Below are 15,664 nucleotides of genomic sequence, written 5' to 3'. Positions count from 1 at the left end.
AAATATCTAACAAACACCCATATCAAAGTTGCGCTTTACACGATGGCCAAGAGATGGGAGCAACCCCAGTGTCTATGGACAGCCAGAGTCTTTCTCCTAAACCCTTTCCCACACCAACCCTCACTGTGCTCTAGACTGGTGTTCTCATTTTCACTGTGATGAGAATCTCCTTCTGGGTTTGTTACTCTAAAATTAAACAAACCTCCACACAATATGTTGACTAAAATAAAATGCCTTTCACCCTGAAGATTAACCCATGACTAATACATCAATATTATATTGAAATAAAGGATTTCTGAAGTGACATAATTTAAACCCAAGCTGTTAGCACCTTAAGGTAACTGTAGCGAATCAGCTCAGAGGCTCTGCATCCATCAAAATGTTAACTACTCCTTGCAGCGTTACATTTCCCACCTGAATTCTTGCAGCTTCCATAATCTGAAATGGAATGATCCATAGGCACATATCAAATCCAGCTGGCTCTACACAGATATGCCCTGGCAAACTTGTCCATTATGTTTATGGGTTCAGGTCAGTTCAGTCACCCAGTGGTGTCCGACTCTTTGCAACCACATGAATCACAGCACGCTAGGCCTCCCTGTCCATCACCAACTCCCGGAGTTTACTCAAACTCCTGTCCATCGAGTCGGTGATGCCATCCAGCCATCTCATCCTCTGTCGTCCCCTTCTCCTCCTGCCCTCAATCCCTCCCAGCATCAGAGTCCTTTCCAATGAGTCAACTCTTCACATGAGGTGGCCAAAGTATTGGAGTTTTAGCTTTAGCATCAGTCCTTCCAATGAACACCCAGGACTGATTTCCTTTAGGATGGACTGGTTGGATCTCCTTGCAGTCCAAGGGACTCTCAAGAGTCTTCTCTAACACCACAGTTCAAAGGCATCATTTCTTTGGCTCTCAGCTTTCTTCACAGTCCAACTCTCACATCCATACATGACCACAGGAAAAACCATAGCCTTGACTAGGCCGACCTTTGTTGGCACAGTAATGTCTCTGGTTTTGAACATGCTATCTAGGTTGGTCATAACTTTCCTTCCAAGGAGTAAGCGTCTTTTAATTTCATGGCTGCAATCATCATCTGCAGTGATTTTGGAGCCCCTCAAAATAAAGTCTGACACTATTTCCACTGTTTCCCCATCTATTTGCCATGAAGTGATGGGACCAGATGCCATGATCTTAGTTTTCTGAATGTTGAGCTTTAAGCCAACTTTTTCACTCTCCTCTTTCACTTTCATCAAGAGGCTTTTTAGTTCCTCTTCACTTTCTGCCATAAGGGTGTGTCATCTGCATATCTGAGGTTATTGATATTTCCCCCCGCAATCTTGATACCCATGTTTATGGGTACTTCTTGTCAAAAATTCATTTGCCTAAAGTTCAGTGTATGCCATTTTCCACAAAATGTTAACAATACATCTTTGACAACATTCAGTCATTTCCTCTAAATTTGATATCACCTACCCATAGGAATTATCTCTTACTTATATGTTCTCAGGGATAACAGTCTCATTATTAAATGTCTGCATTGCCCGATGGAAAGAATACTTGATGGTGAGGGGCAGGAGGAGAGGAGAGAGCAGTGGAAGAGCCCTCGTGAAGCCCTTCCTCTCTGTGACATTTACTTTGAGCCCCAGAGCTGAAGCTCTAATACTTTGGCCATCTGATGCAAGAGTTGACTCATTGGAAAACACCCTGATGCTGGGAAAGATAGAAGGCTTGGGGAGAAGGGAATAAGAGAGGATGAGAAGGTTGGATGGCATCACCGACTCAATGGACATGAGTCTGAGCAAGCTCCAGGAGGTGGTGAAGGACAGGGAAGCGTGGCGTGCTACAGTCCATGGGGTCACAAAGAGTTGGACACAACTGAGCAAGTAAACAACAACCACCAGAGCACCACCCAGGTCAGGAATGCCCAGGAAACTCCCAGGACGGACCCGTCTCTCCTCCAAGCCTCTCCCTGCCAGTCAGCTCTCCAAGGCAGCTGTCTGCCTCCAGCCGCCCTGCTGGAACGATTTCTACAGACCTCACCATGCCCATGTCCATAGGACAATTCCCTTCATGACCATTTCAGAAGCCAGTTCCACCACTCCTCACAGCTCAGCACACTTCCTTATTAAGCAAACCTCAGCAGCAGAGCTTCGGCAAGAAAACATTTGGCACACCAAAAACTAGTGCAAAAGAACACTGTTCCTCTCGCTCTTTCTCTGCTTTCAACCTCTGTGCTTTGGAAGACCTACTGACTTGTCTGGAAAGTCACAAAACCATGACAAGCTCTAGGATGGAAACCCCACCAGGAACTTCACTCCTGACCTGATAGCTCAGGCAGACTTCCGGTCCATAGAAACCTGGTGCCTGTGCCCTGGGGCAGGGCATCAGAGTCAGGAGAAGCCAGACACTGGTGATACATCAGAACTAGCAGCATCACAGAAGTGAGGGCTGGTGACCTTGATCATGGTTGTCTGAGTTTGTCTAGGAAAAGTGGGGACCCCAGGAGCAAGCCACCTTTCTCCAACTCATCCATCAACCTCGAGTTGGAGATAAGACGGCAGCCCAGGACCAGTCCCAATAGCTCATTTCTTGTGGAAATGTTAACAAGAAAAAGAAAAACTCTCAGTATACAAAATCTGCCTCATACATCATGAATCATTTCAAGATTTTAGGTGGCATGACCCCCAGAACAACTACAAACTTCACTAGACTGATACCTGTCGAGACTGCTTTATCACCAGCAATCCGCTCCTGGACACATATACAGACAAAACTCTAATCCAAAAAAATATATGCAAACTATGTTCATAGCAGCACTATTCACAATAGCTAAGACATGGAAGCAACCTAAATGTTCATTAACAGATGAATGGATAGAGAAGATGTGGTGCACACATACAGTGGAGTACCATTCAGCCATAAAAAATAATGAAATAGCGCCATTGCAACAACATACATGCAACTGGAGATGATCATACTAAGTGAAGTCAGAAAGTAAAAGACAAATACCACATGAAATCACTTAATGTGAAATCGAAAATACGGCACAAATGAACCTATATTCAAAGTGGAAACAGACTCATGGACATAGAGAAGAGACTTACGGTTGCCCCTGGGGAGGGGGTGAGGGGAAGCTTGCAGTTTGCAGATGTAAGCTATTACGTATAGAATGGATCAACAGTAAGGTCCTGCTGTGTGGTGCAGATAACTATATTCATAGTTAATCATAATGGAAAAGAATGTTTTAAAAAAGAATTATATATGTATATGTGTCACTGAATCATTTTGCTGTATGAAAAGAACTAACACAGCATTGTAAATCAACTATACTTCAATTTTAAGAAAAGGTTGCTTTTTCAAGTTTCCACTGAATTTCCAGAAGTATAATTTTCACAGGCTACATTATGATTCACTGTTTTGTTGTGCAAAAAATTACGAAACCATTTTCACATCCAGAAATTTAAGAAGCCTCTCTCCAAACACTTCCCCCCAGTACCCCACATTTGGTTTGCCCTGGCCCTAGAGAATCAGGTGGTTCCATTGATTAGCATCAGCTCTGCATGCTCTGGGGCTTTCCTGAGTTACGAGGCCTAGGATGGTACTAGGGGTTCCCAGAAAGACAAGACTCTTTTGTGCTCCTTACCTTCTGCCCCAGCGAGCCACAGTTAACGTGAAGTTTTCTCATGCCAGGAACCCCCAACATCTGCTCCAGCCTTGTTTGTTGTCATAAAAATCTACAGGTACCATGTACGGTGGGGAGCACCATCTGAACTTTCTGCCCCATTTGATCTCCCCTGAAAGAGAAAATTTTCCTGGAGTTCCGTCTTCATAGGAAACAGGACAGGAACTGCCAGGTGGCCTAAAACCATGAGACGTTCAGAGGATGATAGTCCTCAATGGTCTTTAGGGACCCAGCTCAATGAGATGGGGGGCCCAGGCTCCCCTGCGCAGCACAGCAGGCTTGCAATGTGACCTGTTTCCCTGGTTAGTTCTTATCTCCCCATAGAGAGGAGAGGTTCAGCCCTTGTTATGGAGCACTTCAAATACATGTGAGGGGGTGGGGATCTGTCTTCAAGATAAACCACCTGGAAGCTACTCTCTCTGACCTACTCTGGCTCTTTGTCCCTGAGCTTCTCAGACGCCCTGTGTCCTGCTTACTTCCAGATGAGGCTGGTTTCAAAAACTCAAAACTTTTGAGCTCGTGGAGCAGAATACCCTGGCTTCTTTCTCCCCCATCATGAGCCAGGCACATTGTAAATGTCCCACAAATGCTGTTGGATATGTGAATGAACAGTCTCCAAAACTGCTTTGGGTCCTAATGTGATCTGAATTTCAGCACATATTTATCTTTTTAAGCAATTTAACTTTCAAGCCAAAGAGGAACATGTGCAAGGATTAGAAACCAGAGTGAGGCGGGGAAATGGGAGGAGGGGGCCTGGGTGGAAGCCAGCCCCCATGAGGGCCATGGAATCGGTGGTGAGTTGACACCGTGAGGCTCGCCTGGGTTCTAGATACCTGCTCTGGTGGAGCAGAGTGGCTCAGGAGAGCGGGGTCAACGAGAGGGTGACATCTAGGAAACTGTGAGATGGCTCCTTCATTCTTGTTCTAGACGATAGCTCCTGGGACAAAGCAACTCACCCTTAGCTTTGGAGAATGGGAAGTTACGACACGCATTCTCAGCTTTCCCTCCCCACCAGGATCCTGTGCCACCCTAATTATAAATAACTTTCCACATGCCAGGGTGTGACCTGTGAAAGGGAGAAGACCGACCAGGTCTCCATGGGAGTAGTTTTCTGTAATCTGCATGTCCAGCGGCAGATCTGGAATCTAGCAAATTTCTGGGAATGGACTAAGGTGAGGAACATCATAGTGATAGTGTCGCAGGCGCTGGGGAAGTGGTGCTGCTGAAATAAGCCAGGCCTCTGAGGACAGAGGGCCTTCCCTTGTGGCTCGGCTGGTAAAGAATCTGCCTACAATTCGGGAGACCTGGGTTCGATCCCTGGGTTGGGAAGGTCCCCTTTAGAAGGGAAAAGCTACCTACTCCAGTATTCTGGCCTGGAGAATTCCATGGGCTGTATAATCCATGGGGTTGCAAAGAGTCGGACATGACTGCATGACTTTCACCGAAGACCGGCACAGTCACTTACCTCCTTTAGCCCCAGGGGTTCAGCCAGTAAGAACAGGAGCAACGGCATCTTCTCTGAAAAGCTAAGCAGGTCTGAAGCGGCATGCACGTTCTCCTTCCAGGTGTTTTCAATCCTGAGTTTGAAAGGGCAGGCTCAGATACCACCAATTTACTCCTGGTTCTATTGATTCTCAAGACATGAGCTTTCACCAGAAAAGTCTGTGTGGTAAGGGTGTTGCAGGAGCTGCATTCTTAGGCCCTGGATAGCACAACCAAATTCATCTAGAGAAAGTCCTAGATGGACTTTCTGAACAGAGAAAGGAGAGGGGGGGGGCTGGTGGCATTAATCAGAAATGGTGTCCCCTTCCTCTAATTTTGATCCTCCAAGACCATAAATCTGACCCCACCATGCCTTGAATTTGTCATTAGGTATCAAAAAGCATACAACTATCCAATTATACTCTGTAGAACTTCACTTTTTTTGGATAGCTGAAGATGTTTATTGTTGTTATCTTTATAAATGCAAAATTACCAAGCAAAAGTCTTTCCTAGAACACATTAGGAAAGAGCCTAGCCGTCCATCAGCTTCTTGGTAGTTTTAGGTAACTGCAAACTGTTGGGGATGGGGGTGAGGGCCAGTGACGGCAGGTGAAGTGGAGGTGGGGTGTCAATGAGAGTGCCAGGAAGATAAAGTAGTGAGAGGATAGAAGAGTCTGAGAAGATGGGTTTGACAGACAAATGCACCTGAATTTATTTTATGGTCCAGTCCCAGGTAGCCCTTCTAAAGCCAGTATTGTTCTCAACTTGTTGATATTTCAAAGATTTAAAAGATCCCAATATTAAAGTAGTTGGGAAGCATGCAGGTAGTAACAGCAAGAGGATAAACAAAGTTTTATCATTCATTCTAACTTTTCTGGGTCACTCCTGTCCCTCCTGGCCCAGGTAATGTGGGTTCCAGGAAAGACCATGATGTGGGCAAAGATTCTGCCCACCAAGGCTCCTTGCTCCTGGTGAGGTACCAGGCATATTTGCTCATGCCATTCTCTGCACATGGGTATTTAAGCACTGTCAGCCTTAAGGGCAAGTTCCAAGCTATGATTCTACTTAGAATACATGCAGTCAGACAAACAGTTTAAATTACTTTTATTTGTTCTTTTATAATTTAATATAGATATGAGAAGACTTCTGGAATCTTATCTCAAACTGGACATAATGTTTAAGATACTTTGCATGTATTGGCTCAGGCCTTACCCGCAAGAAGGAACATATATCTTCTCATTTTCACTCTCTGCCCCAGACGTGGCTGTTAAAGGGGATACGTGGCTTCTTAGCTTTGATGGTTTATCGCTCCTCCCCACCACCAATTTGCAAACCACAAGTATGCTCAGCAATGTTGTAGTAATTTATTAAACCACTGTGTTGACACATTGGGGTTTAATGTACCTATAAAATATTATTTATGATGTTTGGGGAAGTATAGAAAATCAAAGAGGATAAACTATAATTTTAGGCCAAAGCAGGTGTTTATCATTTCAATGCATCTTGTCACATAGAACCTTGAGCGTTTTTCACAATTTCTGTAGCTGGTTTCCTGTGCATTTGGCAGCGCTATCACATTTTTCTGACAGACAGCTTTCCTCTGAGCTATTTGGACTCCACCTTGGACTACACTTGTACCCTACATGTGGCTCAAGCTTCCCTTCTCCAGGGCTCCCTGTGGATCCACATAATGTTGATCAGCAATTGTCTCTCTGTGCCCCTTCTCCCTGCCTCCTCCTGTCTCACCTGGCCCACATCTAGCTCTGCTGCTTGGACCAAGGGCAGAAGGCACCTGTGTCGAGCTTGGCTATTATTCCAGGAGAGTAGCTGGCTGCCCCTGTGAAGTCTCTCACTAACAAATCTGGAATTGCTTTAGGACTTTTCAGTGAACAGAAGTTAAAAAAAAAAAAAAAAGAATAAAAATGAATAGGATATCAGATGTGTGGAACACCTCATGCAACTTACAAGTAGGGAGTCCCAGAAGGAGAAAAGACAGAGAAAGAAGCAGAAAAAAAAAATTAAAGAGGGAGTTTGAGAGAGAATGGAAACATGTATAGGTATGGCTGAGTCACTCTGCTGTGGACCTGAAAAAATCACATTATTAATTGGCTATACCTCAATATAGGGTTTCCCTGGTGGCTCAGTGGTAAAGAGTCCTTGCCTGCCAATGAAGGAGATACAGGTTCGATCCCTGGGTTAGGAATATCCCCTGGAGGAGGAAATGCAACCCATTCCAGTATTCTTGCCTTAAAACTGGACAGAGGAGCCTGGCAAGCTGGGTCCATGGGGTTGCGAAAGAGACACAACTAAGCGTGCCCATGCACGCATACTCCAATAGAAAAGAAAAAGTTGAAAATTTTTGAATAAATAATGGTTGAAAATTTCACAATATTGATGAAAAACTGTGAAGTATCAACGTTCAAAACCAAGAAACTCAGTGAACTACAAGTAGGAGAGAGTATCAATATCATAGAAGAATGGGCGAGATTTCCCCCACTCCTTTCTTTCTATCCTAGATCTTATCATTTTATTTCCAGCCCAGCCCTCTCTTCAGATAGCACCTCTGGCTCATTCTCTCCTACAGTGTCTCCTTCTGTGTTCTGCTCACACATGAAAAATGCTGGGGTGGAGCTATTTCTGGGGTCTATGACATTATTCAGACACACGGCCTCTTCTCCTTGATCTAGAAACCAGAGTTCTCTTATGGGAAAAGTAACTCCAACAATGCTATCTGTGTGCAGAAGTGGTAGCTGCCCACTTTCTCCAAATAACATCTTCTACTATTAGAACTTTTTAAGAAGAGTTGCAAGAAATTATTTCTTTAAATTACTTTTTAAATTGTAGTAAAAATATACGTAGTAGAAAGTTCACCTATTAACCAGTTTTAAGTGTGCAGTTCAGTGGCATTAAGTACATGAACATCATTGTGCAACCTCCACTATTATCCATCTTAAAAGAATTTTCACCTTCCCAAATTGAAACTCTTAACCCATTAAGTAGTAATCCGCCATTACCCCTTCCCCCCAGCCCCTGGGGATCACCATTCTACTTTGTATCTCATGAATTTGCAAGAGATTCTTAGATAAATGCAAGAGCCTTGAGCATGATCACGTTGTCAGTCTTGTATCTCATTTATCACTTACACCTTAATAGGTAGCAGGCAAAACCTGTGCCAACAGACTGTAAGAGAAAAGGGAGGAAGAGCGAGCTGGGGAGGGAACAAGTCATCACAAACAAGCCTGCTTGACGCCATCCTGCCCCTGACAGCCAGGTTGAAGCCAAGGTTCCTCCTGTCTTTCCCTGCATGTGTACAGGTAGGCTAGAGAGGCCTCGCTCTCCAAACTCTGGGCCATTTCGTAAGCTAAAGAAAGAGGTGAGAAGCAAATATCCTCGCTCATCTGGGACAACTGAAAGCTATCCGAAGCCTGATGAGGGCATCTGTTCTTGTTTTCAAGCGAATAGCCCCAGTTCAAAGTGACTGCTCCCACCTGGGCATTCCTTCTCTAGTCTTTCTACAAACCTCACAGATTGAGATGGAGAAGGCAATGGCACCCCACTCCAATACTCTTGCCTGGCAAATCCCATGGACAGAGGAGCCTGGTAGGCTGCAGTCCATGGGGTCACTAGCAGTTGGACACGACTGAGTGACTTCACTTTCACTTTTCACTTTCATGCATTGGAGAAGGAAATGGCAACCCACTCTAGCATTCTTGCCTTGAGAATCCCAGAGACAGAGGAGCCTGGTGGGCTGCCATCTATGGGATTGCACAGAGTCAGACACGACTGAAGTGACTTAGCAGCAGCAGCACGTATTGAGAAGAATGGGGGACTCAGTGGAAATATTTGTGGAATTGCTTCCAGAAACCACAGCCCTAGTCCTGATCCTGAGGTTTGAGAAAACTCAATTTTTGACTTGGTCTAGGAGGTACCAGTCTTGGAGTTGGAGAAGAACTTCCACAAGAGAGGATCCTCAGAGGTTAATGGACTCCAGAATATCTTTAGGAGAATAGATGACGAGCTGGAGGTGTTATTTTTTTCAGGAGAAGAGAGTTACACTGACAGGACGCTAGACATGATAGCTCCCCTAGATTAAGGACTGCAGACTGCCTGAGGTGAAGTTCTTCCTGTGGCTCCAGAGCTGGGACATAAGAAATAAAAAAAAAGAAAAGAAAGAGAAGTGATGCTTAATATTTATTGAAATCTTTTTACACACCAGGTACTTTGGAAGGAATTTGTAACATACTGCGTCATTTTATCCTCAGAATTCTTTGGGAATCCCTTAATCCAGAGATGAAAAAGGAACTCTCACAGGGTTTAAATAACTTGATACGTCACAGTAACACAGAGATTCCAACTAAACTCAAGTTCGTCAAACACTGACTTATATCAAACACTGACATATATCACTGAGATGTATGGAGGACTAGAAAGCCCCAGAGAGACAGACTTCATTTCAGAGAAAAAGATGGGATGACCTAGACCAAGCCACGGGATCCAGATAGATCTGAGAGCAGCAGGCTGAATGGTCCTGTGGCCAGCGGGACCAGGAGAAAATAAAAGAACAATACCTTCTGATTGAGAGAGGGCTGGCTAGTACTTGGGAGATCAGAGTCCAGTGCCAGTGGAGAACACAACAAGGAATATTTTCCTTAAGTAAACTCTGGACCCCTGCCAAACCTCTGCTGCTGAGATTTACTTAATGGAGGAGGGTGCTAAGCTGTGAGAGGTAGTGGATTTGACTTTTGGGACGGTCAAGAAGAGAACTGTCCTCTGGAGGTGAGCATGGTGAGGTCTGTAGAAACCTTTCCAGCAGGGCTGCTAAAGGCAGGCAGCTGCCTTGAAGGGGCTCGATAGCTGGAAGGTCCTTAGGTAGGGAGATGAGTCTGCACTAGAAGTTTCCTGGGAACTGAGTCTTGACTGGGGTGGTGCTCTGGGGCTCAAAACAAATGTCACAGAGCTTAGGAAGGGCGTATAGGGGTTCTTCCACCGCTCTCTCCTCCCGCTTCCGCTGTCAAGTATTCTTTCCACCTGGCAATGCAAATATTTAATAATGAGATTGTTTTCCTCTAGAACATACAAGCAAGACATAATTCCTATGGGTGGGTGGTAGCAAATAAAGGGAAAAAATGACTGATTATTTTCAAAGCTGTATCACTGATTAAAACTTTGTTGATAAATGACTCACACTGAATATTAGGCAAATGACCTTCTGGCAAGATATATCTATAAAAAGATGATCGAATTTACCAAAGCATTTTTGTATATATCAGCTGGATTTGATGTGTGTTCAGTGATTACTCAAGATTATGGAAAGTGCAAAAATAAGGTGGGAAATGTCACATGGTAAGGAGTAATTAACATTTTTTAAAGATTTATTTGTTTATTTTTGGCTGCACTGGCTCTCTTGTCATGCGCGGGCTTTCTCTAGTTGTGGCGAGTGGGGGCTACTCTTTGTTGCAGTGCACAGGCATCTCATTGTGGTGGCCTCTCTTGTAGAGCATGGATTCTAAGTATGTCGGCTTCAGCAGCTGAGGTGCACAGACTTAGTTGCTCCGCGCCATGTGGGATCTTCCCAGACCAGGGATCGAACCATTGTTCCCTGCATTGGCAGGCAGACTCTTAACCACTAGAGCATCAGGGAAACCCAGTTAACATTTTGATGAATATAGAAGAACCTCCAGCTGATTCTTTATAGTTACCCTAAAGTGTTAAAACATGATTTTAAACTATGTGACTTCAGAAATCTATTATTTGAATATAATATTGATGTATTCAGTTCAGTTCAGTCGCTCAGTCGTGTCCAACTCTTTGCAACCCCATTAATCACAGCACGCCAGGCCTCCCTGTCCATCACCAACTCCCGGAGTTCACTCAGACTCACGTCCATTCAGTCAGTGATGCCATCCAGCCATCTCATCCTCTGTCATCCCCTTCTCCTCCTGCCCCCAATCCCTCCCAGCATCAGAGTCTTTTCCAATGAGTCAACTCTCTGCATCAGGTGGCCAAAGTACTGGAGTTTCAGCTTTAGCATCATTCCTGCCAAAGAAATCCCAGGGCTGATCTCCTTCAGAATGGACTGGTTGGATCTCCTTGCAGTCCAAGGGACTCTCAAGAGTCTTCTCCAACACCACAGTTCAAAAGCATCAATTCTTTGGTGCTCAGCTTTCTTCACAGTCCAACTCTCACATCCATACCCGACTACTGGAAAAACCATAGCCTTGACTACACGGACCTTAGTTGGCAAAGTAATGTCTCTGCTTTTGAATATGCTATCTAGGTTGGTCATAACTTTTCTTCCAAGGAGTAAGCATCTTTTAATTTCATGGCTGCAGTCACCATCCGCAGAGATTTTGGAACCCAAAAAAATAAAGTCTGACACTGTTTCTACTGTTTCCCCATCTATTTTCCATGAAGTGATGGGACCAGATGCCATGATTGATGTATTAATCACAGGCTAATCTTTACAGTAAAAGTCATGTTATTTTAGCCAACATATTATGTAGAGTTTTGTATAATTGTGGAGTAAAAACCCAGAAGGAGACCCTCATCACATGGAAAATGAGAACATTAGTCCACAGCACAGTGGGTTGGTGTGGAAAAGGGTTTCAGAGAAAGACTGTCCGTAGACACTTGGGTTGCTCCCATCTCTTGGCCATTGTGAATAGCACAGCTTTGATATGGGTGCTTGTTAGATATTTTTAAGAAAGCAATTTTTTTTCTTCTATTTTTCCTATGGTTGATATTTTCATTTAGATCTTTGATCCCATTTGAGTGTTATTTATGTTTATGATGAGATGCGGACCTGATTTTATCTTTTTTCCCCAAATGATTATCTATTTGTTTCATTGCAATCTATTAAAAATTCATTATTTTCCAGTGATTTACACTGCCACATTTATTCTTAAATTGAGCCTCTTATGGAATTTCAATTGTTCCTTTGTTTTTTATGTCCTACCCAGGCCAATGGCATGTGGTTCTCAGGTACCTAAGGGGGCATCTCTGGTAGGGTGGAGAGCAAGGAACCTTACTCTGGGAAGAGGTAGGTCCCTGCATCCCTCTTCTGGCTGTGGGTAGAGGGAACACAGAGAAATGGATGGCTTGGAGGAGGGAAGAGGCTCCTGCTGACCCCAGGACAGTGGGAATAGGGATTCACTTGTCCTGGGAAAGAGACCCCATCTTCCTCGACAAAGCTCACCCTCACTCCTGGCACACTTTGTTGTGCACAAATAATGTTTAATGAACACATTAGAAATCAGTTATTGCCACTCTAGACGAGGATGTTTATTAAGGCTCTGGGAACTGCCCTGGAGCTGGGCTCTGCCCCAGAGAAGGAGAGTCAGTCTCGTGGGATGTCACTCTGGTCTCCACTCTTGGAAGCGTCTCATTGTTCTCCTTATCCAGGGCAGGAAGCTGGAAATTCTGGTGAAGACTGCTGGAGGGGTCCCCACCCTGTCTCCGTAGGAGACAATGCCCTGGGCCACGTTGCTACACACGAGGGGGCCACCGGAGTCCCCCTACAGGCAGAGGAGGGAAGGGACACTGTTTTCCAGGCCTCCGCACCCCTGTTGCCCTCTCCCAACCCTCAGAGAAGACGGGGGTTGAGGGGAGCTCTTTCCAGGTCTGGCTGTGTGTGAGATGGGAGGGTGGTGGGTTGCAGAAGAAAAGCTTCTGAATTTTCCCATCGCTGGGCTTCAGCCCTGACTGTGGTTACTTCTCCAGCCCAACCCAGGTCACGATACCTTACCGGCCCCAGGAAAACACTGCACGTAAACATTCTATGTGTCTGGTACTTCTCCTAGTGCCCCAGAGACTGGATGGATGGGGAAAAGCCCCCCCTCACATCCCTCTGATCTAGGCCCCGGATTGTAGCCATGGGAATGTGGTCCGTCCCACTGCCCAGTCTGCCCAGGGTCCCCCGTCAGTGTTGGCAGATGCTGTGATCTTACCTGAAAGGCAGACTTCCTCTGTCTCGGGTCCCCCACACAAATCTGTGTCCGGCCATTGTATAACATGAAGCGTCTGCTGCACACCCTATCCCTCTGCACCCTCAGCTGCACACACTGGAGCGTGTCAGTTCTCGTGTTCAGGCCAGTCAGGCCCCAGCCGGCCACGGTGCACTGGGTCCCAGGTCTCAGCCTGTTTTGAGTCTGAGGCAGAGGCACCGGCCTCACAAATCGATTACGCTGGACTCTGTTGGCCAGCTGACAAGAAGTGTGCAGGCACTCAGGGACTGTCTATTCTATGCTCACCCCGTGCCCCCCACTGCCCTGGGATTATGCCCAGCTTCCCCGCCTCCCTGATTCCAGGACACAGGAAGCCCCCCAGGCTGGGAACAAGCTGCCCAGCTGAAGAACCAGAGGGTGGGTACCTGCAGTAACATGATGTCATTCCTCTTGTTCTGCTGAGTGTGTCCGGGGTGGGGGATGGATCTGAGCACAGGGATGTGCTGCTGGGTGCTTTCCAAAGTCCTGATGTTATGAGCCCCCAGGATGACATTTATTTGGCTGCAAAGGAAAGAGAGCCTAGAGGTAAGGTTTGAACCATAGGAACTGTGGTCCACAATACAAGTCAAGTGACTACCCAGGGTTGCCAGACCTCAACCAAGGGAACTGAGAGACAGGAGGGCTCTGGGACCGAACTTTGTGCCCTAGGTCACCCCAGCCTTGAGCTGGAGGTGGTGGAGGACATAGTGATTTTGAATTTTGCCTCCACAACAAGAGGTTGCAAAGATACCTTGAAGTCATAATTTGAGCCCCAGTGCATACATTTCATCACCCCGTCTTATTCTTTTTGATCAGGTCCTCCCCCATTCACACTGGCCTGCTTCTTGTCCCCCAGGCTCTACATGGTCTTTTTTTTTCTCCACCCATTCAATCTAGAACCCTGCTTTCAGTGACTTCTCTCATGAACTCTTCTGGACCTGCTTTGCTGGCGCCCAGAAGTCCCTTAAGTCCTCACCTTCCCAAGCAGTGAGCTGCTGTCATCACGAAGTCTTCACGCACCAGGAACCCCCCACAAGCTTTCCGACCTACTGGAGTTTGGATCTGAAGAAATGCCATGTAGGGGTGGGAATGGGGCCTGGCCTCTCGGCCTCCGACGATCTGCCCTGGAAGGAGGCACTAGGGTTATCTCTGCACTGGCAGGTGTGTGGACATCAGCTTGGCGGCTCCAGAAAGACGGGAAGTTGGGGAGCAGGAGAGATGAGCAGGGGCAGGGTGAGCTGGTGGCTGGTGAGAATGGGGTCTGCAGGGCACAGAACTGGGGGAGGCGCCAGGATCCTGCAGGAAGTGCCGCTGGCTCTCCATCCAGCCTCAGCACCCTCCCACCTGCCCGGGGGGTGGAGCCAGCTGTGGCCTCCCTCACAGGAGGGTTTCTCTACTGTGGGGATGGCGCACCCAGAGCCCTTTGGTGCCGCCTCTCCCTGAAGTTCTGCGGCACTTTCTTCCTCGGGGAACTTTCCAGATCCCTATGAAGTCCAGCTCATGAATTTAAGGATCTAGAGATGAACTAGTGGGCCTGTTATCGCTGTATCTTGATCCCCTAGGCTCTGACACAGGGGCTGCAACTGAGTTCAGAGAGCACATTTATATGGCAGGTGGTATAACCAGGGTGGTTCTGAGAGCTTTATGTACACTACATCACTTAACTCTCATGACGACTCTCCAGGTAGGCCTGATATAATTTCTGCCTTCAGAATCTGAAGCTGGAAACTGTGGACTCATGCAAGCTGCCCAGTGATACAGGGCTAGCAAGTGTCTGGGCGGTCTTCCTTCAGAGTCTATCGGGTGGAGTTGGGCCCCTGAGGGTGGGAATGGTCACTCACCTGCCTGAGCCCTTGGGGACAGGAGAAAGGCCATGAGGAGCAGGAGCGGCCGCATCTTCCAGGCGAGGATGCCCAGTCAGTTGTTGCCCCTACTTCCTCCTGCCAGACTTTGAGCCCCTGGGAGAGGAAGGAAAGGTGAAGGTGGGAGGTGGGGGCTCGAGAATTCACAGTTCCATTGTCCTGCTGCCGTGACAAGTTTCATCACCCAGAGCTTCCCAAGAGGCTTGCCCACCAACTGCCAGGGACCTGGGGGAAGGCAGTAACTGAAGCCTTCAGTGCAATAGCCCACACAGCTGCTGAGTCAGTGCCGGCCACAGAAAAGGGAACCCAGGGCGCCAGGGGTGGGGGCTGGGTGTGCCAGAACCCCAAACCCACCAAATTCAATAATGTCCTCACAAGCATCAAGGCTGGGACCTGTCTACTTCCTCCTTCTCCCTCAGGGAATGGAACCTGCATGTCTTCACCCCCTGGTCCTGAGCCCCACCCAGACCCTGGCTGCTCCCACATCTTTCTAGAAGTTGTCAAACATACTGAGTAGCTCTGTTCTTGGGTGAGTGGAGAGCCCTGCCAGGGAAAGGAAAGGGAAGAATGAGGCTCTGCCACTGACCATTTCTCTCTCAGGTCACTTGAGTCCCGAACAAACTCTCAGCGCATCACGACACTGGGGATGGCTTCT

The 15,664-nt window shown here is 46.7% G+C and overlaps 1 protein-coding gene across 1 annotated transcript; it reads right to left on the bottom strand.

The window, feature by feature from the left end:
- Window positions 1-12,517: 12,517 nt before the first annotated feature.
- LOC138094988 (cathepsin G-like) lies at window positions 12,518-15,043 on the bottom strand. The gene is made up of 5 exons (XM_068990974.1): window positions 14,989-15,043; window positions 14,124-14,271; window positions 13,534-13,669; window positions 13,112-13,366; window positions 12,518-12,679 (listed from the first exon to the last, which is right to left on the bottom strand). Exons 1-5 carry the CDS (start codon window positions 15,041-15,043, stop codon window positions 12,518-12,520), a joined length of 756 nt encoding a protein of 251 aa, XP_068847075.1.
- Between the last annotated feature and the right edge of the window lie 621 nt (window positions 15,044-15,664).

Source organism: Capricornis sumatraensis, chromosome 19 (assembly GCF_032405125.1).
Source record: "Capricornis sumatraensis isolate serow.1 chromosome 19, serow.2, whole genome shotgun sequence".
Lineage (NCBI taxonomy): Eukaryota > Metazoa > Chordata > Mammalia > Artiodactyla > Bovidae > Capricornis > Capricornis sumatraensis.
The sequence above is the reverse complement of the archived record's forward strand: the minus strand, read 5'-3'. Positions and strand labels throughout refer to the sequence as shown.